The sequence below is a fragment of the Crinia signifera genome, chromosome 8, assembly GCF_055691185.1.
Source record: "Crinia signifera chromosome 8, ASM5569118v1, whole genome shotgun sequence".
Classification (NCBI taxonomy): Eukaryota; Metazoa; Chordata; class Amphibia; order Anura; family Myobatrachidae; genus Crinia; species Crinia signifera.
In genome coordinates this window covers 62365306-62391497 of record NC_139224.1, presented here as the reverse complement: position 1 = coordinate 62391497, position 26192 = coordinate 62365306, and the positions used below count along the sequence as shown (strand labels likewise).

At 43.7% G+C, this 26192-nt stretch overlaps 1 protein-coding gene across 6 annotated transcripts in view; it reads right to left on the bottom strand.

The window, feature by feature from the left end:
* The window catches only part of FAM234B (family with sequence similarity 234 member B), a 183886-nt gene that overhangs the window by 62843 nt on the left and 94851 nt on the right, over nucleotides 1-26192 (bottom strand). For 2 of the 6 annotated variants that reach the window (XM_083156569.1, XM_083156568.1), the window contains exon 1: nucleotides 19863-19994. The exons of 2 other annotated variants lie outside the window; for them this stretch is intronic. In XM_083156569.1, coding sequence (XP_083012695.1) covers nucleotides 19863-19899 — 37 coding nt within the window. In that variant the 5' untranslated portion in view covers nucleotides 19900-19994. Of the gene's footprint in view, nucleotides 1-19862; nucleotides 20095-26192 lie in introns of those variants that run through there. 2 more of the 6 variants (XM_083156573.1, XM_083156570.1) reach the window with 2 other exon arrangements.

The window sequence follows — 26192 nt, the reverse complement described above, 5'->3', positions numbered from 1 at the left end:
AACCTATCAGGGCAGGTTTGTCATGCCCCAGAAATACTCACAAGTGAAGGGCCACTACTTCAATGGGGCTGCTGCCACTAATAGCTGCCCGTCTCCACTCGGTGAAGTTCGGGGGCCTTTAGGTGCTCGTGTTCAGGAGCCTAAATGCCCAAGCACATGAACGCCTGAGCGATGCTGGGTGCCCCCGAGCGGCAACGGCCTGAAATTCAGAAACCTTCATATCGTCTGCATTTGTTGAGTTAGAATATTATTTTTTGCCATATAGGAGCATTTTTTTTTTTATCTTTAAAAGTTTGTATAAAAGGGACACAGTATAATTTATTACAATAAGGGGAGGGACAGCAGACTAGGGGCAGGAGTGCTGGGAGTGGGAGCAGGGGTGCTGGGATTGAGAGGGGACAGGACAACAGACTTAGAAATAGAAAATGAAATAATTGCAGACTAGGGACAGGAGTGTTTGGAGTGGGGACAGGGGTGCTGGGATTGGGAGGAAAAAGGACAACAGACCTGGAGATTGAAAGGGGAGGAACAGCAGACCTGTGGCAGGGGAACTGAGAGTGGGAGCAGGGGTGCTGGGTCTAGGAGGGTAAGAACACCACACTGGGAGATGGGGTCAAGGGCGTAACTACCATAGGTGCAGGGGGTGCAGCTGCTATGGGGCCTAGAGCTGAGATGGGCCCATGTGCTGTATACGTTTTTCATCATTTGGTGATAAATAGGGGCCCTTACAAACTTTTGCTATGGGGTCCATATGTATCTAGTTACGCCACTGGATGGGGTGCTGGGACTGGGAATAGAAGGGACAGCAGACTGAGAGAAGGAATGCTGCTACTGGAAGCAGGGGTGCTGGGGACTGGGAGTAGTGACAGCTCACTACACACAGAGGTGATGGGACTGGGAGGGTACATTAAGTTACAGCAGACTCAGAGAATGTATGCATATAGTTAATAGCGGTTAATAGAAAAGGTAAATACTGAAGGTCTACCTGGGTGAAACTTGGTATATCAGCTAGTGGTATATAAAACAGACCTGGTTATTTAATAATTTTTTGTTAAAATAAAAATTCACCAATTTGTTCAACAATTCAGAAAAAAAATTATAATATCAATGAGAAATTATTAAATGTAATCAGAGGAAAACTGTCCTCCAGTATTCCTGAATGAAATGACATGAGATGACATCCTGCCACTGGATGAGATAAGAATGCACTGGGAGTATAAAATACAAGCCATTTTCCAGGCTAGCTGCTTGTGACTGACTGACTCAATGCTTTGTTTATGTATCAATAGAGAGTCATTGGATTTACTAATGTAGTGGAAAATGAATTACCACATACATTGATATAATTGCAAAAAGTACAGAACAAAATATTTTAAATCACATGATGAAACACCTAGGGGATATGTACACAGGGGCTGATTCAGGATTGGAAACTAATCTGATGTTCACACAACTGTCCGATGGTATTTAATGTGCGGTTTGTAAAGGATCCCCTGTGCATGTACAGATCTGCTCCTTCCGTTTCAGAAGCAGTGCCCCGAAAGCTGCCCCATAACTGATATCCTGCTGGCGTGTGTCCAGTGACGGGGAGCGTACAATAAAATGGGGACATATTGGCCCTATGTAAACTCACACAGAGTCCACAAAAAAAGTACAGTAACACAAATGCAAAATGCAACAACTAGTTATAGCTTTCACATGTGTATCACAAGGTACTGTAGATGCAGAGTAAAGACAGGTAAGCAATAACTATGAATAACCTGCAAACACTGCAGACATAGGAGCAATAACAGGTAGAATTCCAAAACACTCCATACAATTCAGTAATAGGAGAACAGTGCTGTGCATGTGGATTCTTTTTGAAGTTTCTGCACCAATTAAATGGCTTAAACAGTGAATTACAGTGGATCCCAAACTGTGTGCCATGACACTCTAGGGTGCCTTGGGACACTGGCTGCCATGTTGCTGTCCCTGGGTCTACAATGTCTAGGTTGACAGTCACTATAAGGACATTGAACAGGTTGATACCTAAGAATGGTTGACACCTAAGAATGGTTGACATACTGAAGGTCGACATGGATAAGGTCTATATGAGTTTTTCATGTTGCCATGAGAACGATTTTCGGACAACCCAATCTTCGTACTATTGCCTGGAATACCGGAGTCTGTATCTCCTATTGTCATGGGAGAACTTGCTCCATGCTAAGGTAATCTGCCAGGGTGTTTTATTTGCCTGGAACAAGTAGGGCTGTTAGAGATTTGAGATACAACTGCGCCCAGTTCATGATCTTCGAGAGTTCATAGACCAATATACTCCAGTGCTTTGTGCCTCCCTGTCTGTCCAGGTAGGCTACCACTGTCACGTGATCATAGAAAACTTCATATGTTTTCCCCGTAACTTGTCTTGAAAATGAATAATTGCGCACCACACCGCTCTCATCTCCTTTAGGTTGGAGAAGCATTCCCTCTCGTTCTGGCCATATTCCTTGGCAGCTCTGGTGTGCTAAATGAGCACCCCAGCCAGTTGAGTTTGCAGCTGTAGTAAGAAATATGAACTGGGGTTCTGACAAGACGATCTTCCTGTTGTCCAGATCTTTGTCTCTCCACCAAGAAAGGGAATCCTTTGCTAATTTGGAGACCTTTACCCAATGGTTCAGCGACACTCCATGTTTGGCATCCTTTAAATAGATCCCACTGGAATGGTAGCTTTCTCCACCTTGCCCAAGGAATTATGCCAATTACGGATGACATCATTCCAAGAAGACATTGAAGCTCGGTGCAATTGTACCCTGTGTTTCCTTTGTATGACAGATATCAAAATAGGCATCTTAAAATCTATTGGTGCCAGGAAATTTAGCTTTATTCCCATAACGATAGTTTGTAATGTTTCCATATGAAACTTTCTATTCTTTACTAACTTGTTTAACATTCAAAGGTCCAGAATCGTTCTGAAACCTCCCAATGCCTTTTTCTTTTACTATGAAGAGGCGAGGATAAAAACCTTCCTTCTCTTCTGATTGTGGAACATCCACCACTGCACCAAAGAAGATAACATTTCTCAAGCTCCCCTTCAATACTTCTGCTTCCAGGCCAAGCAATGATATTGTTGACTTCACAAACCTGTTGACCTGAAAATACCAGAGCTGCCGTGCAGCCTCGCTCCCCGCACAGGCACATGGTGGCTTTGTCCATCGGTGTTCAGCCCTCCTCTCCGCCTGCACAAAGCACCTGGCGGCTCTGTAATTGTCCTTTACACCTCCCTTGTGTCCATCCTGCCTGCCTTGATCGCACACCCGGCTGTGGCGTTCTCACACTCCCCGCCCAGGCACCATACACCAAGGTCTTGCATCCCTTATACCTGCCCCAGGCTCATCTCACCTGGCCGCTGTCTCACCCCTTGCACTGCCCATCCTTCCTGGGCACTGGCACCCATGGCAGTGTCCCCCCCCCCCCAAGTAAGCTGCTATGTTAGAAGTTATTTAAACTGTACTTTTTTTTCCTGTACAAATATGTAAAGAAAAGGCGTTGCCTCACTTACCCCCCTCACTCTGTCGCCTCACTCCCCTTTCGTACCACCTCACCATCGCCTCATACTGTCACCTTAAGCCCCTCACACTGTTGCCTCACCCCTCTAGTACCACCTAACCGTTGCCTCACCCTGTCACCTTACCCCTCTCACATCACCCTCTCTCTCAACTCACCATGCCTGACCCCCAGTTGCCTCATGCTGTCACCTCGTCCCCCTATCGCTTCAACCCACCTCATCCTGTCACCTCAGCCGCCTCTGGCCTCATCGCCACTGCATGCTGGGAAAGACAAAGCAACTTGGAGTAAAAAAAATAAATAAATCTGCATATATTCATATATGCAATAATAAACATAAAAAAATATTTAATAACAAATTGGCAATAAATTACATAGATACATTACAGAATTTTTTTAAATAAAATAATATTTTAGATTTTGTAGACTAGTCCCAACAGAAGAAAGTGTCTAGTTCACATTGTCTAAAACCTGAAAACTGTAGAATTCATTTAGACAATCTGACACTGAATAGGCTAAATCAGATTAACATTACATAGTTTAGACAATTTGCAACAAAAAGTCTAAATAGACTCATTTAGACAGTCGAGGCAAGCAAAAGGAGTTGACAGGCGGAATGCTTTAGACTGTCGAGAAAAAATGACCTTGAACAGTCTAATTCATGTTTTTTTCTGGTGGAAAATATGCTGTTTCCTCCAGAATGGAACTAATGACCAACACTGAATGTTGAATGTGAATCTGCCGGGGAAATTTTGACATGATCAGGACTGGATGCTGGTTGTTCTGATATGGCCAGCTTTACCAATATTCCACCAGACATCCTTTGTATCATGGAGTCGAATTTGTTACCAAACAGTATAGAACCTTCAAAGGGAAGATTAATGCCCCTTTCCCACTGCAGGTCTAAAGCTGTGTACACATGGGGGCGATAGGGGCTGAAATCGCTGGAAATATGGTTGCAGGCAACCATATTGCCAGTGATGGGAGTGTGCCCCGGCGATAAATCGCCGGATGCGCGCTCCCGTTTTCAGCTCCGTTCTAATCGCTGGTCGCAGGAGCTTGCTCCTGCGACCAGCTGATTACCTCTGCAGCACCGCCGGCAGAGGTTCCCTTTCATCAGCGGCCATCTCTGGTCGCTGATGAAAAGGAGAAACTGAGCAATACTGTATATTGCTCAGCCATATATTGCTAGCAATATATGGCTGAGCAATATATCTCCCCCGTGTGTACGGGGCTTTAAACGGTATATTGCCGTTTTTTCCCCTTTCTAAACGTATAAGGCTGCAGTGGGAAATCGTCAGAGTTGATTTACCGGTTAAAGAGTCCTACACGTTTCAAAGCCGTTTTTTAGGCAGTGGGAATGCCTCTTAAACGGTATTTAAGATCTACACTATTCTTCCCCCTCCCCTGGTACCTGTCCTGCCCCCCCCTACCCCCGCCGTACCTGCCAGCTGGTACCCTCGCTTCCCCCCCTGCCCTGGTACCCCCCCTCCCCTGGTACCTGTCACCCCCCTGCCCTGGTAGCTTGCTCCCCCTCTCCTCCCCTGGTACCTTGCAGCTGCTACCTTGCATCCGGGCAGCGGGACAGCATGGTAGGCAGCGGGCATAGTCGGCAGGTCCCAGACTGATTGCTGAAAGCATCATGCAGGAGGAGGCTCATGCACAGACAGCGGGGGCACTGGGGATCCGGGCAGCACGTCAGTGCTCAGGAGGAGGACGAGGAGGAAGGTCCATTTGGAGATTGTCATTTCATCGGAGGGAGTCCCTGCCACGAATGGGAAATAGCGGAGCCGTTCATTAGATATACGCAAATTTTATGAACGGCTCCGCTATTTCCCATTCGCGGCAGGGACCCCCGCCGATGAAATGACAATCTCCAAATGGACCTTCCTCCGCGTCCTCCTCCTGAGCACTGACGCGCTGCCCGGATCACCAGTGCCCCAGCTGTGCACCAGCCTCCTCCTGCATTATGCTTTCAGCAATCAATCAGTCTGGGACCTGCCGACTATGCCCGCTGCCTACCCAGCCTACCATGCTGCCCCGCTGCAAGGTACCAGCTGTAAGGTACCAGGGGAGGGGGGGGGGGAGCAAGCTACCAGGGCAGGGGGGGGAGGGGGGTACCAGGTACCAGGGCAGGGGGGGGGGGGAGCAAGGGTACCAGCTGGCAGGTACGGGGGGGGGGGACAGGTACCAGGGGACACGAGGGGTTTAAACGGTATTACTGCAATGTGAATGGTACTTAAACGGTATTTAAAATGGTAATCTACTGCAATGTGAAAGCTAATACCGTTTTAAATACCGTTTAAAAATACCGGTTCTTTAAACGGCTTGGCAGTGGGAAAGCAGCATAACTAACCTATTTTGGAGTGAAAATTCATTGCCCAAGCTCTCAACCACGTAAGGTTTTTTACAATCTGCTCTATAGGAATTCTTTCTTGTAAAACATCCTGCATATTAGAACCCCATAGCCTTAGAGCTCAGGAGACAGATGCTATAGCCACTCCTGATTTCAATAGAAGAAACATGTAGCTTTATTAACTCACTAGCCCCATCTAATTAACTAATTAGCCCCATCTTCGAATGGAATCGTAGTTCCGGTAGTAATTTCTGCCATAACAGCATCAACTTGGCACCATGGCACCATGCTAAAAACTCCTCAATAACAGGATACATACGGTTTACTCTTCAGAGATTCCCCAGACGCTTGTGAAGATTTTGCCATTCCTTACATACAATATCTTTAACCACCTTGTGCACAGAAATATATCTATTTTTCTTGGAACTATCCTCAAATAACATAACTGCCTCTTGCTGATGCGTAGTTGCTTTGATACCTAATGATTAAGAAAGATTTTTCAACACAATATCCAACAGATCTAGGATCTCTCGATTCTGCTCTTGACAATATAGTAAATTCTTCCTCAAATAAAACATAGCACAAAAATCATAATCCAAACTTATGTGGAATCTAGACCTCTAGATTCCCCTGAAAAAATTCCTCTTTGGACACAAAGGGGGGTATGCAATGTGCCGCCGCTATTTCCGATGTGGCAAATAGTGGCCGCTCCATATTCAATGCTGTCATTACCGACAGCATTGATGCGGGATCACGGCAGAATGGGCCCGACTTCAGATGCTGTTGGGCCCATTCTGCCGATAACGGCCGTGGAATGTCATTATCCGGGCCGCAGATCGACAATCCACGGCCGTTTTCGTGGCCACGCCCCCTTTGCGCCGATCGGCGGGCGGGACATTGAATCCAGTCTGACGTTATGTGCTCGATCTGACCGCAAACGGGCCAGGATCATGGCTCTAGGCGGGGATCGACAGCAGCGATCCCAGATTGCATACCCCCCTGAATATCTCTTCATCCATTCCTGGATGGTGGCTTGACATTTAAACATCATGTATCAGCCACAATTAAATCCTCATTCTATCATCTAAGGAATATAGCCAGACTCAAGCATTTAATTCCCCCAGAAGATCTGCCTGCAGTCATACATGCATTTGTATCATCGCATCCTGACTACTGCAATGCACCTTGGTCTCCCAGCAAAAGAATTGCACCGCTTGCAGATGGTACAAAATACAGCTGCCAGGCTATTAACCAATCAGCCCCACTCCAGCTACATAACACCCATTCTGTACTCCCTTCACTGGCTGCCTATGGCGAATACATTTCAAGATTGGATTACTGACTTTCAAAGCTCTAGATGACCAGGGCCCAAGGTACCTGCAGCAGCTTCTGATCCCTTATTGTCCCACTCGATTACTGCGATCGGTTGATGAAGGACTACTAACAGAACCCAGAATTTCCCTGAATTCATGCAAGCACTTTGAGTACTATTAGGAGAAAAGTGCTATATAAATAACATTATTATTATTATTATTATTATTCCATAAGCTCAGAAAGCTGACTAGACACATTAGAGGCAGGCAAAGACTACTTTACACAATCCGGACAGAAATCATGATCCCCCTGTCTTCTTCTTTGGAGGGGAAGACACACTCGGTAGGAGACTGCTTACAGCCTGGTGAGAGGGCTCATCTATGTCAGCACCTGGAGGAGACAAATGCTACCTCCATTGGCGATGTCAGCACCATGTTTGTAATTTGTATTGCTGGTTATCCTGATGAAAGAACATCTAAATTGGTTCTGAAACATTGATATAACACAAGGGGATTTTGTGTCTTTATTGAAAGTTGTCAGAGTGCTGCCCACCACCGTTTGTATCAGTGTATTACCCACGGGTTCTACAGGGAAGGCACGGAAGCACGCTGTTTCTATATCAGCAAGAGAGTGCCGGCATTTACTTACTGGATTTGTTCTGATCATTGTCCCCACAGCGATCAGTAGGGCAAGGCACCCACCTCATTGAACATTGCATTTCATCAGGTGTGTTACATGTTTTTATTGGTGTTTTTCACTTTGGAAACTGTGCATCATATTTCGTTTGTTAGACACCTGTATCAAGGATAGTGGTGTGCTCCATGAGCACTTGGACATTATGGATACAGAAGGAATAACAGCAAGCATTCTATTAGAAGCTGGTGATACCTTCAGCTATTCAGATATACCCAAGGCCTGGACGATGCAGTTACCACCACCAAAGCAGACCTATGATATATAGAGAACTGGTAAAACTAAAACAACATGAAACTGATTGTCTATATCACGTCATTACTTAAGGGTCCTATAGACGCTCCGATGCGGGCGTCCCTTTTGTGCTTAAATAGCACGCATCGCATCGTATCCCTTGTGCATGCGTTTTGCATGCAATGCGATGCGATGAAAAGCATGTACAAAAAGTATCTGCAGCACATACTTTTTGTACTGTACGATGAGATGCCGTGGGAGCGCACAATTAAAAGTACAAAACGGACACCGCCGCATCGGACCGTGTATGGGGACCTTTAGTCTGACTATTTTAAATGTAAGCAAATTTCACGTGGCTTCAGAGTAAAACATGTACAGACCATAGGACAGCATTGCAAGAAATAAATGTTCGCTGGCTCTTATACTATTAGTTATTTAGGGAACCCGGGAGTTAAATATTACCAAAACCAAGTTTGCAACTTTTAAAGGTGCATATAAAAAGATCTTGGCGAGTGACACCAAGCAGTGGTGGTTTGAAAAGCTTTCTAAACAAATGGAGCAATATACCTATATATTCCCCTGGCAGACCAGTTATTTCTGCCAGGGGGTCATTATACCAACCCATATCTGTTTATTTGGATGACTTGTTACAACCCTGTGTCCAAGCTGAGGGGTCATACCTCAAAGACACGTCTACATTTCTTAATACTCTAGCTATGTAACCCTCATTACTAGACACTTGCCTGTTATGTACTGTTGATGTACAAAGTTTATATACATGCATTCCGCACAATGCCAGCTTAGAATTGAATTAATAAAAAGGGGAATATTTTGTATAAGGGTCCCGATATCGAATTTGAATTAACCATGATTTTTGTACAGACCATCGGGCGTAATATGGGGTCATCGGTGGCCCCCTCTTTCATGAATTCATGTAGGATTAGCATAGACAAAGTGCTTTTTTTCACATACAGATATTAAAAACATCTGATATTATATTATCGATGATCTGTTATGTGGTTGGGTGCTGAGAAGACATCGCATGATTTTCACTGTGCATATTAGTAAACAACATCCAATTAAGTTCATGTTTATCACCGATAGTGAAACTATAAACTTTTTGGATGTCACAGTGTTTCTCTACTCAAAGCCAACAGGTCTTAATAATTTAACAGCTGTCATCCTACCTCTTTGAAATGGAGTCTACCGTATTCCCAGCTCCTACGGATACGTAGGATAACTATTAGTGAAGTAAAAAACAAGCACTTGATGAATGTGTGCTCAGTGTAAAAAAAAAAAGGGGGGCTACAAAATATATAAATTTTATTAAGAAAAGAGGCTCATTCTATGGTAACAAGCGTTACATTTTTACTAAACAGAACATGTGAAATATATTTTTTTGAGCATGTGTTTTAATTATTTTATGCAAAGAAAATGTTGTTTGTGTGGTACATGATATGCTTTCATTTTGATGCCAAAATGTGTCATGAAAACTGGTAACAAACGTTACACGAAAAGGAAATTTTCATGGAATGACCAAAGAGACAAAGTATCAGGGATGAGAAAAAAAAAATCCCTTCTTTTTTTTTTTTGTTGAAACCTTTTAATGAAAAAAATGGAATCCTGTTTGATATAATAATACTGGGAAACATTGCTATGTATTAGAAACCTTGATCAACCATGTTTTGTTGCTTTCTAGCATTAACAATACACAGTTATTAGGCTTTGATTTGATTTATTTTAAATATTTCAATAAAATCCATTTTAGACTAAACATAATTAAAACATGCAAAAGTACTTTTCAGAGAAATGCTAAAACACAAAAAGATGGAGTTAAACATTATCACTGGATATGTTACAAGGTTTTGAATTGAAGAAAACATGAAGATTAAACCATGAGGTGCTTCCATTTGTACTGCCTGCTTAATGTTTTGACAATGTTTACTCTTTAAGATTGAGAGTGTTAACTGTGGTTTTTTTGTTGTTCTATGGGAATGTTGGGGGAGAAGCTTGATGCTAGACAGATTTAGCACCTCTCTTATCTGATTCACATCCCCATATCTTTGGATATAGGGATGTGTGTTTGAGTTACAACAAAGGTTCAGGTTACTTCGATGAAGATGAAATACCAGGGATTCCCTTACAATAGGCTATTTTTAAGAAGCCATTGTGTTGTTCCTGTAGAGAGTGACAGTCACAGAATTTTAAAAAAACACAACAGTTTAATAAAAACAACAACATTTGGTTTAAACCAGCCAATTCTGCAAAGTACTTAAACTCCCAAGAGATAGTTGGTGACTCGGAAACTTAAATACCTGTCCTACAAGATGGGTTAAACATTTTAAACTTAATAGAAAGGACTTAAAAAAAACAAGTACAGAATATGTGGCCCATGGTTGATAATGATCCCGGCCTAAAACTCCTTAAAAATATAAAAGTAGTGCCTTGTTACACCAGGTGTAGAAATTTAAGGGATATACTGGTTAAGAATGATATCATAGCTACACCCAATATGGCCACTAATATATTTTCACAGGCCAAAAAATTGGGCAGCTTCAGATGTCCCAATTGCACATTGTAACCATATGATCAGTAGTCCCTCATTAAAACATCCAATGACAGGTAAATCTGTTAACATTAAACACTTTAGTACCTCTAGTATGAAGTACAGTATCTACATGATAACCTGTCCATGTAGTAAAAATTTCACTGGAAAAACTAAAAGAATGTTTAAAGACAGGATGTCCTTACACAAAAGTGCAATCGGGCAGCATTGTCCAAGAAACAAAGGGAACAACCCGTTTCTTGGAATGTAATCATACATTTGCATCTTTACATTATAGGATCATAGATCATGTTCCGTTATCAATCAGAGGGGGTGACAGATCACACAAATTCCTGCAACTTGAATCACACTGGATACATTACTTAAACACACTTTCTCCAATAAGGTTAAACGAATTCCAGTGCGTACAGGCTTTTCTTTGCATAATGTGGCCCGATATATATACAGATCATAGGAAAAAATATAGGTAAGTGCACAGTTCGTATACTGGTTTTACCAGCGTTCATAGGGGGATACCCTTTTATTCCAGATGCTGCTTCAGCTTATAAAAATTGGGATCCGCCTGCATTTTCCCCGACACTCCCATTAAACTGCCGGGTGCCGCCCCCAAACGCCTGCCGGCTATCAATCATACTGCGTACGGCCAGTGATGAAAAGTCATCGCTGGATTTCATCGCAAGATGGCCTTGCACATGAATTTGCTCTCCAGTACATTACCACCCCCAAATATTGTCTTCCTGTCACTTTGCTACTAATTCATCAGTGCAACTACCAATGCAATTCAATAGCTGCACATGCGCATTAAGACCCAGATGCATGCACAGTAAAAAAAATAGCTGATTTGCATAAAATAGGCACTTTGCAACCACATCTGAATTAGGCCCAAAGTGTGTTGTTTTAGTGCACGAGGTTAAATTGGAGACCTGCACTAGCTGAATTTCCCCTAGTGTACTGATACATACAGTCAGGTCTATAAATATTGGTATATCGACACAATTCTCATATTTTGGGCTCTAGACACCACCACAATGGATTTGAAATGAACCAAGCAATATGTGCTTTAACTGCAGACTTTCAGCTTAAGGCCAGTATTCAATGCCTCAGATTCTCCGTTTTTTTCAGTGAATCTGGCAATTCCCTGGTTGAATGGCGAATTTTCTGTTAGAAAAAACAATTCACCATATTCTATGGAGGCAATTCGCCATAAATGAACCACGAATGTCTGCCGATTCGCCGAAAATGATTCTCCACAATTCGCCTGTGATTTTCAATGGGGTTTTCAGTGGAATTCGCCGACAGTGTATTCAATGCTCAATTCGAGTGCTGCATTCTCCATTGAAATTCGCCATGAGTCTCCATTTAGCATTCGTCATCTTTTTTAGGTGAACTGTAATGTGTTCTTTTAAATTAAAGCGTTTTTATTTATTTTTTTGGTGTTAAAAAATCAGAATATTTTTTCTATGAAAGGGCATGCTATTTTTATTCATATACTTGCAGCACATGAATATATTTTAAATTTTTTTTTTTTTTTTTAAACAATATTTTTTTTTTTTTTTTTTTTTTTTTTTACACATTCGCCAGCAGGGGGCCGGGAGCCGGAGCCGCTCATTAATATTCATATATTCACTGCACACTGGTCCCGATCATTACATAGGCACGATCGGGACCAGTGAGTGCAGCGGCTCCGACCCCAGCAGCACCCTGCCCTTCTGCTGGGGGTGAGGTGAGGGGAGGGAGGAGAGGGGACGGGAGGGGGGAGAGATATGCGGCTCCAGCAGTAGCAGACCTCTTGATGTCAGCGCTGGGGCTGCCGGAGGACTGCTGCTGCAGGCTGTGCGGGGGGGGGGGGAGGAAAGGGGGATTCGCCTCAGGGATTCGTCCGCCTGCCCCCCTCACTCATGCCGGGAGCCCCCACAGGGACGCAGCAGCAGCAGGCCTTTAGCTCCGGCAGCCACAGCACGGTGATGTCAGCGCTGGGGCTGCCGGAGCTGGAGGACTGCTGCTGCGGGCTGTGCGCGCTGGGGGGGGTGGGGGGGGGGGAAATCGCCACTACCATTCCCCACTACCATTCGCCTGTATTCGAAGTCAGGGGCAGCGAGCCCCTGACGCATTGAATAGTGTGGGCTGGGGGAGCCACACGAATTCAAGATCAGCGATATTTGCTGGCGAGCGCACAGCGAATCCAAAACAGGATTCGCTACCTTGCGCTCGCCAGAGCATTGAATACCTGTCTTAATCTGACAGTATTTACATCCAAATCAAATGAACGGTGTAGGAATTACAACAGTTTCTATATCTGCCTCCCACTTTTTAAGGGACCAAAAGTAATGGGACAATCAACGCAAAAGCTATGTCATGGACAGGTGTGGGCAATTCCCTCGTTATTTCATCATCAATTAAGCAGGTAAAAGGTCTGAGGTTGATTACAGGTGTGACATTTGCATTTGGAATCTGTTGCTGTCGACTCAATATGAGATCTAAAGAGCTGGCACTATCAGTAAAGCAAGCCATCATTAGGCTGAAAAATCAAAACAAAACCATCGGAGAGATAGAAAAAAAAAAACATTAGGGGTGGCCAAATCAACAGTTTGGAACATTCTTAAAAAGAAATAACGCACAGAAGAGCTCAGCAACACCAACAGACCCTGTGGTGGATGACAGAAGAATTACTTGGGGAAGAAAAACCCCTTCACAACAGTTGGCCAGATCAAGAACTCTCTTCAAGAGGTAGGTGTATATGTGTCAAAGTCAACAATCAAGAAAAGACTTCACAAGACAGAATAAAGAGGGTTCAATATAATGTAAACCATTGATGAGCCTCAAATACAGGAAGACAGATTACAGTTCTGGAACAACATTTTAAAAAGCCTTTACAGTTCTGGAACAACATCCTATGGACAGATGAAACAAAGATCAACTTGTACCAGTGATGTTAAGAGAAGAGTATGGAGAAGGAATGGAACTGCTCATGGTCCAAAACATACCACCTCATCAGTAAAGCATGGTGGTGGTAATGTCATGGCGTTGGCATGTATGGCTGGCAATGGAACTGGTTCCCTTGTATTTATTGATAATGTGACTGCTGACAAAAGCAGCAGGATGAATTCTGAAGTGTGTCAGGCAATATTATCTGCTCATATTCAGTCAAATGCTTAAGAAATCATTGGACGGCGATTCACAGTGCAGATGGACAATGACTCGAAGCATACTGCAAAATCAACCAAAGAGGTTTTTTTAAGGCAAATAAGTGGAATGTTATGCAATGGCCAAGCCAATCACCTGACCTGAATTACGATTGAGCATGCATTTCACTTGATGAAGACAAAACTGAAGGTAACATGCCCCAAGAACAAGCAGGAACTGAAGACATTTGCATTAGAGGCCTGGCAGAGCATCACCAGGGATGAAACCCAGCGTCTGGTGCTGTCTATGTGTTCCAAGCTTCAGGCTGTAATTGACTACAAAGGATTTGCAACAAAGTATTACAAAGTGAAAGTTTGATTTAGGAGTGTTTAGTTTATCCCATTACTTTTTGTACTTTTAGGAGGTACATATAGAAACCGTTGCAATTCCTACACTAGGGGTGTCCAAACTTTTTGCAACGAGGGCCAGATTTGTTAAAGTGCAAATGTGTGGGGGCCAACCATTCAGCCTGACTTTCTTTGAATCATTAATCACATCAGAATGGTCCCCATTCACTGTATGTCCCCCAGCCTACCCCTCCTTCACGGTATGTCCCCCAGCCTGCCCCTCATTGACTGTATGTCCCCTATTCACTGTATGTTCCCCACTCTGCACCCATTCGCTCTGTCCCCTAGCCTGCCACCCTTCTCTTAATGTCCATCAGTGCCTCCATTCATTGTATGTCCCCAAACCTGACCCTCCTTCCCTGTATGACTCCTATTCACTATGTACCCCACTCTGCCCCCATTCACTGTATGTTTCCCAGCCCCTTGTTTGAGCCGGAGGACTGAGAGGCAAAGCAGGAACTGCAAGGACAGGAGATGCTTGGGCTCCCGCTGCTGCCCTCCTCCGCTCTGCATGTTACGGGAGCAAGCTCCCCCCTTGCTTCACCCCCTCCCTGCACCCTGCTGTCACTGTGATTGTGGAGTAGGGTGATATACGATTGCAGCACCCGGGGTAGGACGCCAAACACATCTGACTGTGACGGCAGGGCACCTCCTAACTGTAGCAGACAGCAAGGTAAAGGCGCGCTCGCCAGGGCCTCGCCTTTAGTGTGCTGTGCTTCCCACATCTGATGCTCTGCCCGCTTCCAGCTGAAGGCTGCGGGCCACTTGAAATGACAGCACAGGCCGCAACTGGCCCCCGGGCCTGACTTTGGGCATGCCTGTCCTACACGATTCCCCTGAGTTGGATGTAAATACCCTCAAATTAAATATGAACGTCTGCAGTTAAAGCATAATTTGTTTGTTTCATTTCAAATCCATTGTGGTGGTTCATAGATCCTGAAATATGAGAATTGTGTCGATGTCCCAATATTTATGGACCTGACTGTATTTGCACCATGGCGGAAGTTATGCCTTAATCTATTCTACTGATGCATTAATGCTAATTATTTCAGTAGCACACTACTTTTATATATACTCCTCGTTATCTTTAAAGCTATGTCCTAAGCCATATAAGCAGTTTACAGAAAAGCACATTTTCAAATTGATTCTTGACAAGAAAGGGTTATGAAGAATGAAACCATTTATCAGAGGTTACAGTAGATACATTCTTCCTGCAGGTGCCTTATCTGAAATGTGAGGCCCTTTCACCAATGACAAAAGCTGCATTGTGAAATCGAATAACATGTGAAAGAAAAGCTGAACCCACCTCTACTGAGCACAATTACATGATATTGAAAACCCAGTATATTTTTATAAGGACACAGAAAATTAAGGGCCCGATTCAGATCTGCTCGCTAGGCTGGATATAATCACTGCCTAGCGAGCAAGAAAACCTCACCACGCCAAACGCAATCCCCAGGTTACCATGTGAGCAGATGTGTACGCATACACATCTGCATGCATGCGGCTTCAAAGCGGGAAAAAAAACATAAGATGGTCACTCACCATCAAATTATTTTTCCACCCTATGTCTATATTTTTCATATGGCTGCTGTCCGCCGAATTAGGGGCGGGCTCTGACGCAATGTTACGTCATCCCCCCACCCCCCCTAGCAGGCAAAGGAATGCCTACATTCACGTTGGTACGTCCAGCATTTCTATGGGCGTGCCACCGTTTTTGTGGGCGCGCTTTTCAGTGTCAGATCCTGGGACAGGTGGGAGGCATGGTCAGGGGTGCCAATAAAAGGACAGTATTTCTACGACCATTCTGTATGTCATATTTCAGTACATTTTCTTACCACTCCAACAAATAGACCATCCCCTCCTCCCCGACGCAGGATATATAGTACATGAGTTGGATATTTAGTAAATAGCCAGTGTCAATTTATGTGACACTATGGAAGGAGAGCTGTCATGAACAAATTCTGTACATGATTACATCCTCCTTTTTAAAAGACACAGATTCCCCCCCATATCTCAATGTAATGTGACACCTACAGAACTGCCTCCTTCAGACTGATACAGTTAAGACATGACATGTAGAGCCAGTACATGATACATCCCCCAATACACCAGCCCATTCATCTTAAATGTATTGCATCCTGAGCCAGAGAGGTTTTTGTATTGGTCATGGAATAATGATTATATTTGGACGGATATTTGAAAACCAACATAGTAAATAGGGTCAAAATGTTGTAGATAACCTGGTTGGTGGTGCTCCCATGAGTCAAGAGGACTTTCAAGTTCAAGAAAAAGAGAAAAAAGTAGACACTGGTTTTGGGGCACTCTTATTTGTCTAATAAAATGTAACTTTCAATAATAAATATATAAAAAAAGAGATTTTGTTTGTTTTATTCCCTTATTGTTTGTCCACGTCATTGTTTCTATATAGACTCATAAAGGTGTGAAATACAGACATTGCATGCAATCTCTTTTTTATATTTATTATTAAAAGTTACATTTTATAAGACAAATAAGAGTGCCCCAAAACCAGTGTCTACTTTTTTCTATTGTTCTTGAACTTGAATGTATTGCATCCTATCAGATCTCACATGCAGCTCCCCCAGGCACTCTAACCCTAAAGGTGCCCACACACTAGAAAGATCTGCGATCGTAAGATGTGCGCATAAATTAGCCTTGAAAAAAAATTTCCGTCCTGGAAAGAAGATTTCAGGCAAGCGCACATCTTTACCAAAAATTTTTCTTAAGATCCCGTTTGCGTTCCTATGGATCTTTTGTTAAATCTTCTGATCTTTTGTTCAGCACGTAAGTTCAGAAGATTCAGCTAAAGATCCATGGGAGCGCGCATCGGACCAAAAACGGCCGATTTTCGACCGATTATCGGTAAACATCTATCGGCCGTAAACATCTATCGATATATCGGCCGACTTATCGGAAATCGGCCCAAAAATCGTTCTCGTGTGTGGGCACCTTAAGACCTTCTTTAAGGCGAGTCCTTCCCGTCCAAGTCACTGCCCACTGGAGGTAATGTAGGAAGACTGCGATTGAAAGGCTGTCAGGAGGAGTGGCAGGGTTGGGCTGAAGACAGTGTGCAATGGCGGCCCAAGAATTCCCAATCAGGAACCATCCAGGGCCAGCAGGCATCCGGACTCTACAATCTTTGTGATTACCGGACTGTCTGGAGCTTTCCTGGATGGGTGGTAACCCTATAGATAGAGCTTCGCTTAGAATAGGGAAACTTTAATTATGGTCTTATACACCGGATATATACAGGATATATATTTTCAAACCAACAATGCCACAAAGGGCACATACTAGTAAGCTGAGTTCAAAGCACATGGAAACCATTTGTTTTGAGTGTCATGCCCTCAAATATCGTGTGATGGGAGTCTTGAGTATGTTAACTACTCACTTCATATAGACTGAGAGACAGAAAGAAAATGGGTTGAGGCATGTTTTCTTTCTAGCAAAACATACAAGGAGTTTATTTAATGCCATAGGCAAAAAAAAAGTACAAATCTGCCTAGTTACGTTTTCTATGACAGGTTTGGTCTGTAAATATATGTGAAACAAACTAATCACTGTACTGAGCGGGACCATATTGCATCTTGAATGCTAGAGAGCTGAGCATATTTCAATGCAGTTACATATTATATGCTGGCCTTTAAAATGCATTCTTTAACATCTGTCATTCCATTAGGTACCTAGCCTTATGGGGGCTATACACGTAGCGATAAAGGCCTATTTTCTTAGCAATCTGACTAGATCGCTTAGAACTTAAGCACACATTGCTGTGTGTATGTGTAAGTCCCACAGCGATAGCGATGCACAACATGATCGCCGGGAGATCATGAACGCAGAATAAATCTAGTCAGATTGCTTTTTAGAAACTAATTATAGCGATCAGCAATCTACATTTTCCCTTTCTTAACTCAAGTCGCCGATCCTTAATCGCTTAGCACAGTGGTTCCCAACCCTGGTCCTCAAGTACCCCCAACAGTGCATGATTTCCAGGTCTCCACACAGAATCACAAGTGACATAATTAGCTCCACCTGTGTATCTTTTAAAATATGCCTGAATAATGAGTGCACTTGGGTACTTAAGGACCAGGGTTGGGAACCACTGTCTTAGCACAATCGCTGGCTCATATCGCTGACACTTTCTGAGCGATCTATATTCCAGGAAGCTCAAATCGCTATGTCTGTAGGCCCCAAGGCCCTAATAAACTAGTCCGACTTATCCTAAGGACAAATCAGATCAAATTCCCTTTGAGCTCTCCGGGTGGCTCACTTAAGATTTGGCACTTGATGTGTCATTTTTGCATGCGATTTATCAAATGCAAAACTCCCGGGGACTTGCAGCAGTGGCGGGGGGCGGGGGAGCTAGGCAGTGGTTGGTGCTGGGTAGCTAACAGGTGCCAGGACGGGAAGCGGCAGCAGAATTTAAAATAAAAAAGTCAAAGCACTGGACGACTTTTGATCGGCTGAGAGCACTCTCAGCCAATCTGCAGTTTCCCATCTGAGCGGCCGCTGATCAGCGGACAACCAGATTTTTTTTTAAGTATTTTATTAAATTCTGCTGCTGCTTCCCGCCCACTGCTGCCCGGTACCTGCCACTCACTGCTGCCCAGCACCCGCAGCTCCCCGCGCAGTCGCTCACAACTGTGCTTTTCCACCGGCACACACCTACAGATCGGACCCAATACATCGTGGGTGCTAAAAAAGCACCCACAATGTGCGGCTGATGGGTCCAATTTGATTTTTATGTGCAGGTGGTTCAAACACGGCCGATTTCTTGGCCCGATCCGTCGGGATCAGGTGAACTTGGTCCAAATCGTAGTAGTGTATGGACACCTTTAGGCTCCTTCACTTGTTTGGTTTTCAATAATTATGTGAGCAGATATTTTCGGTTAAAAAGGTTTTTAGTTTTTTCTTGCAAATCCAGCTGATAATGTTTAGGATTAGCGGCAGCACGGTTATCTTATTTTACATCTGAGAATGTAAAACACCAACAGTGCACATCAAAACATACCTGATCCTGTACAGAGCAATAATAAGTAGAAAAACATGCTCCATACATTTAGCCATCATAAATTTCTCAATATAACAGCATTATAATGAAAGACACTGCTATACAACATAGTCTTTTTATTAGGAATATACAATAGCAGGCTCCCAGAAAGCAGTAATAGACGGTGAATTGTCATAGGTAGCATACTCAGATAATGGGATAGCACCATTACATGAACAGCACCTTCAGTACATTTTTTTTTTTCTCTTGATGGCTATTTTCAATGGGAGAGGTTCTAATGATCCCCTGCTGGGGGGTATACGTGCCACATCGTTCAGGACAATGACATTAATACGTGCACATTAGGATCTCCAGTACAGACATCAGAATAGGCATATCATCATTGTTGTTTCTCTTTTAGTTATCATAACGCATAGTCTGTTGTTTAGTGTAGATATTTATATATATTGTGAATGAAACATATTACATTTGCATCCCAATTTCAAACAAGCCTGTAACACTCATCACACATCGCAACTTGGCACCACACCCTGGTCCTATATCCCCGCTCTAAAAATAGCCACCCCAGACACCGTTATTTGCATTAGCTCTCACCTGGCAGCTTCAGAGCTCTGGACAGCACCGTAGCCATACTCAGCACAGGAACTGCGCATGCGTGCCGCGGGCGGTTGTGGGGGCTGTAGTCCGGCTTGGCAGCACTGAGCAGGAAGTCAGAGTATGGCACTGGTCTTGGCCGCGCTAACGTGCTTGGGAGCAGTAGTCCCGACTCCCGGGGTTGTGCAGATACAGAATCAAGTCGATTTGTTGTTACTGGACTATTGGCGTTATGCAGAAGTGCCACCTTAGTTTTTTTTCATGCAAGTTGGTGCTGTATAACATGTTGGCGTGTGATATGCTGACATCCAGTGCTGATTATAATAATTCTCCAGTGGCAGATACTGGAAATGTGTTTTACAACATTCAGAAACTTTAAAGTACATGTCTTCATATTCTGTGAATTACATGCATTCTCACTGGCCTGTGGGCTTTGTTAGGTACTATCCATTTAACATTTATAAAAAAAAAAAAAAAGTAGCATCAGTAAATAAAATGTTTCGCGTCACAAAAGTTCTAAATGAACACATTTTGCTGTTGCTGAAAAGGTGATGGTTAGGATGTACAAATGGGTGTTCCCTCCACTGGTGCCCACACTAATCAATATAACCCAGGGGTTCCCAATCTTTTTTGAATCACGGCACCCTAGAGTATCAGAATTTTTCCACGGCACCCCTGGGCCAAAAAAATATATATAAAATGAAGTAGATTGTGTTTATATGTGCCTCTTAGGTTCAGTTATGTGGTAAAGGGCAGGATTTGCTTCTGATTGTACACATATTTTATGATTGGCAGCCACCAGTACTGGTTTTGTCCATAAATAATTGATCATAAATAATTTGAATTGGTCCTGGACTACCATCCCATGGCACCCCTGCAAGTGTCCCGAGGAGCCACGGCACACAGTTTGGGAACCACTGATATAACCGTATATCCCTTTTAAATGAGGCAAACTTCTCCACCTTGTGGATAGCTATGGAAATTCTTACAAGAACCAAACAATAGCTAGCAGGATAGGGTGTGGGTAAAAAACAGAACCGGAGAACACCCGGAACGCTGAACAGGCTCCATTCATCAACATCTGTCATTATTGAGCTTGTAGTGTCCCATCCGGGGTGTGCATTGTCGGTAGGGTTACCAACTCATCCCTTTAATCCGGGACACATATTAATTACACAGGTTCTGTGGCTGGCTTTCACCTGGTTTTAAACTGCCACACCTCAAGACTCCAATTCAGCTGGTTTTAAACTGCCACAGAACCTGTGTAATTAATATGTGTCCCGGATTAAAGGGATGAGTTGGTCACCCTAATTGTCGGGGATGTCCCGTCTGGTGGGGCTGCTGTCACACCTGTTACCTGGGAGAGGAGTAGGGTGAGAATAAAGCCTCTCTGCATGGTCTGGAGATGTACAGAACGGTGTGGACCATACGAGGAGGCTGTAATCTGACCCTTCCCCCTGTCTGCGGCGAAAGCTATTGCAGGCACCCCGCCAGACTGGGCACCCCCAGACATTACAAGCTCCGGAATGTAGAGTTTGATAGTCTGGTCCGGCATTCCGAGGTCCGGTTTTTACTTAGTCTCAGCAGTATAGGAGAACTACTGTAGGTGTAATGACAGTTCTCAAAAAAGCGCATTTATGAAACATCCATGGTTGCCATCGATGGCGATTCTGCACCCAGCCATCAATCAGTTTTACTCGGTTAATTTCTGTTCTTATTTGTTCAGCTCACTGTTTAAAAAAAAAAAAATGGCAATAAATGATTGTAAAACAAATTATGCTTCGTTATTATCAATTACCCCTTCTTTCAAAGCGAACCGCCGACCCGTCGAAAAGATACGGATCTTTTCACTGAATGATCTGCTGGATCCCAGCTCTCGGTAGTGACCCGTTTTGGCCATCACTAATCCAGGGCAGTAGAGATCCTGGCCGGGCCCAGGTCCTTTTCAGAGGGTGTGGCCTAATTGTGGGAGGCGTGAACTTGTATCCTTAGAGTAAAATACAGGAAAAAATTGTACTTTAAGCACTTCCCTGGCCACACTGATGCCCGGCGCACAGCATGTGCTGAGTTGAGAAGAGCAGTTGCTGCTTCCAGGTAACAGGGACTTATTGGGCCCCTCCATCAGACCTGGGCCTGGGTAATTAATACACCCCCCCCCTCTCTTGGCACCACTGCATACATCGGGTAAGTGTTATCCATTGTTGTAATACTGTTTGCATAGTCCAACACGTTTCAAACACATTCGGGGTCTTTTTCAAGAAAAGTGTGCTGAAAATGGCAATATTAACTAGATTGAGGTTAGCTATCTGATAAAACTACCCCTTCCCTTTTCCCATGCGTTATAGACTTTCCTGACTTCAGGGGTATCACATGGGCATCCGCTGTGTAAGGTTTTTGTGGTGATGAATTTAATTCATGTGCCCTGTTTTGTTTTTATACACTTTTATATCACCCCACATCATTTACAGAGCTGTATATTGTTGTTCTGTTCATTCCGTTCACTTCCACTTGATTCCTTGTCACTTCCCAAGGTGTGTGTTGCTGCCAGTTTCGGGTCCTCGAGTAACAATACATTATGGGCCTAATTTAGATTAATTTGGTCAAAACAGCTATCTGTGTTACTTTCAGGTTTTACTTACAGAAGACTGCTTATATTTCTGGTAAACTGTACAGGTCCATGGTGCATAATGATGGTGTTGCGAACATGTTCTGTAGATATTTCTATAGGCCTAGCGGAGGAGTTAGGTTAAGTATACTATGTCTTTTTTTGGACAAAAACTGAAAAAGTATATTTAAAAAAAAGGGTTGTAGCCAGAACTTTGTGTGTAACATATTGAAGGGGCCCCTGTCCCAATGCTTCTTGAAAGATCCATATTCACAGTGGTTATTCATTGTATGGCCCATAATAGTGCCATAGTTAATTTTCTGAACTATAGTAATTCCCTAGTTGATTATATTAACCATAGTAGTGCGCTAGTTTATTTTTTTAACCATATTAGTATCATACTGTAGGTTACATTATGTCACAATAAAGGGCTACCAGTAATCATTATGCCATACAATACTCACAATTCACATTAGGATATAGAGTGTCCCCAGTTCATATTATGCCACATTATTATTATTAATATTATTATTATCCTTTATATGCCGCCACAAGGGTTCTGCAGTGCCCAATTACAGAGTACACATAATCAAAACAGGAAAACAGTGACTTACAGTTGAAGATAATACAGGACGAATACAGGGTAAATGATTATAGGAACAGAAGGTTAGGAGGACAGTTTGCTGGGTTTGGTGAAGTGGGTCTTAAGAGCCCGTTTGAAGTTCTGCATAGAAGTGGAGAGTCTGAGGGGGAGAGGTAGAGAATTCCAGAGTAAGGGAGCAGCACGTGAAAAATCTTGGAAGTAGGAGTGGGAGGCGCTAATAGGTCGGCAGAAGAGCCGACGGGTGTTAGCAGAGCAAAGGGGACGAGTGGGAGTGTAAATGGATATAAGGCGAGAGATGTAAATGGGGGGGGGAGTGGGTGAGGGCTTTGTAAGTGAGTGTGAGAAGTTTGAATTGAATTCTGAAAGGGAACGAAAGCCAGTGAAGGGCTTGTAGAAGAGGGGAGCATTGAGGCTAGATTAGAGTGGAGACATTACAGGCCCCAGTTCAAATGATGGAACATTATATTGCCTTCCAGTTAATGTTATTCCACATTACAATGAACAGGTTATATTGCAGACCCATAGGCAAAGTCTGTAAGGGCCCCTTTGTACGACCCCATAGTAATTTTTTTGGTACTTGTGTAGTTTCACGGCGCCAGCATGGCGCCGTGCGTCTGATTCCCCTTGCGGGGCTCGCTTCTCTCGCCAACGCTGCAGGCTCGGTGGCTCGTTACGCTCGCCACGCTATCTAAAATCAACTCCATGCCAACATGGATAGTGGGGGGTATGAACTATCCATGTTGGCATGGAGCTAAGTTAGTTTATTTTAGATAGTTTGCCGAGCGTAGAAACCGGAAGTAGCACGGCGCCATGCTGGCGCCGTGAAACTACACAAGTGCCATTTTTTTTTTTAAACACAGGTAACCTTGACAAAGAATGTGGGCCATTCTTCACACTGGGCCCACAACAGATACACTCCCTGCACCTATGGCAGTTATCTAGTTGGGTGGAGCAAATGTGGTAGGAGGACTGACCAATACCCCTTTTCCACTAGCCTAAATATCCCGGGTTTTTGCACGGGAGCGCGCAAAACCCAGGATTTTAGGCAGGTGGAATCGCTCCCTGTAGAAATAACCCAGGTCGTGAGACCTGGCATTTCTTCCCAGGTAGCGACCAGGGTTGCACACGGGTTCAACCTGGGTCACTGTGTAGTGTAAATGGGAAACCGGGGTCGATGCCACCCGGGTCCCGTTCAATACAGTGGAAGTGCTTTCATCTCCCAGCACCTCCCCGACCCCAGCTCCCGATGATGTCACCCGCACGGCATTATGCCGGGTGGGGACTCTAGTGTGAATGGGTTTGCAACCGGGGTGCACCCAGGCTGTTGCCGGCTACAAAATCCAGGGTGCGACTCGGCTTGCAGATGGAGAAGGGGTATTAGTGATACTGCATACTATTGCAGTGTGTGACTGGATATTCTTCTGCTCCTCCGCACATTAATGTCATGGGTGGCTCTAGATATCTTAAAGAAGGGGGCAGTGATTAACTGAGATTCACCAATCATAATGTGTAAACCTCTCACTAATAGGTGATTGGCCAGTGCTATCCACCATTCAGTGCACCACTGAACTTTAAACTCAATTCAATTTCTCAGATAGGATCCTCTGTCTGTCTTAGTAAGTAGGTACATCAAGTCAGTGGACAGTAGCAGGCAGACTGTCACTTGATCCAAAGCTGCTTCATGTATTTCTGTTGACATGATAGAGTGCTCAGGAAGACTGGCTGCATCTACAAGTCATGCACAGAACTTTTTTGACCTGCTAGATAGCTATAACACTGGACATATTCCATACTGGTATGTTTATATTTTTCTTCTCATGCAATCATCTAATAACCTCGCAGAAATTTATGACCACATCACGGGACTGTGTTGTTCAATGAGCACTTATGATTCTTTCTGCCGTGTCATACCACAGAGAGAATGCTGTCAGGCACAGAAGACTGATCAGTGATCCCACGTAATCACATAATTGCTGCAAGGTGTTTTTTTTTGCATCCTTTCAGCAGCACAAGCAGGACTTACTGGCTGGCAGTTACAATTTTTTTCCCAAGCAGCTATTTTCCCTCTCAAGTTGTCAGGACAGTCCTGCTTTTCAAGGAGTGTCCTACCCGGAACTGGGACAAGGGGTCTACAGCAAAACGGTCGACACCATGAGATCGACCTACAAAAATCTTGACATGCAAAAGGCCAATATTCAAAAAGGTCAACACACGCATTAGGTCGACAGTCAAAAGGTCGACATGGGGTTTTTCACAGGTTTTTTTTTACCCAAATGTCGACATGGACAGTTTGAAGTGTCCATGTCGGCTCAAAAAGCAGTGAAAACCCCATGTCCACCTTTTGACTGTCGGCATAGACACTGTCGACCTAATGCTTGTGTAGACCTTTTTGAATGTCAACCTTTTTGCATGTAGACCTTTGTGCTTGTCGACCTTCTTGTTTGTCGACCTAATGGTTGACTACTTTTTTGCTGTAGACCTGTTGTCCGGATCCCGTCCCACCAACATGTTGCAGTGTTAAGCAGGGGGAAAAGGATAGGAAGTCACCCTCACCTTTTACAGTAATGTTACTGGGGCAGCTCAGCAGCTTGAAAAGTGATGGGCATGCCCCATTATGATATGTAATGGGAGTGTAAAGTCCAACAATGCACCCAAAGTGAAATGCAATAGGATGTTACAGTGGCAAACACAGGATTTCTAGAGGGGGTTTCCAAATGGAGTACACAAATTATCACTCTGTGGAACATTGTAAGAAGAGCGGGAGTCTGGGGGAGCACTAGAGAATTCTAATACCGACCCTGGACATTAATGTACACACTGGTTTTTTTATACACTGGATACTCTATGGAATACAGTAATAATATTTATCACTATATATGTCTAACTATATACTATATTATAGGCTTAATAAATGTTTAAATAATATAAATAAGTTGTCAGGAAAAAGTTTAAACATTCCAAAATTAATAAATACACAAACATAATACAACAAGTACTACACTTTTAAAGCATACATTCTCCCACCTCATGTTAAGGATACTGTCTCTTCTTCCTGGTAGCTGCTCTCTGGTTAAGTAACTAATTAAGGACTCAGATGTCACTTTCTTAGAAGCACCAGCTG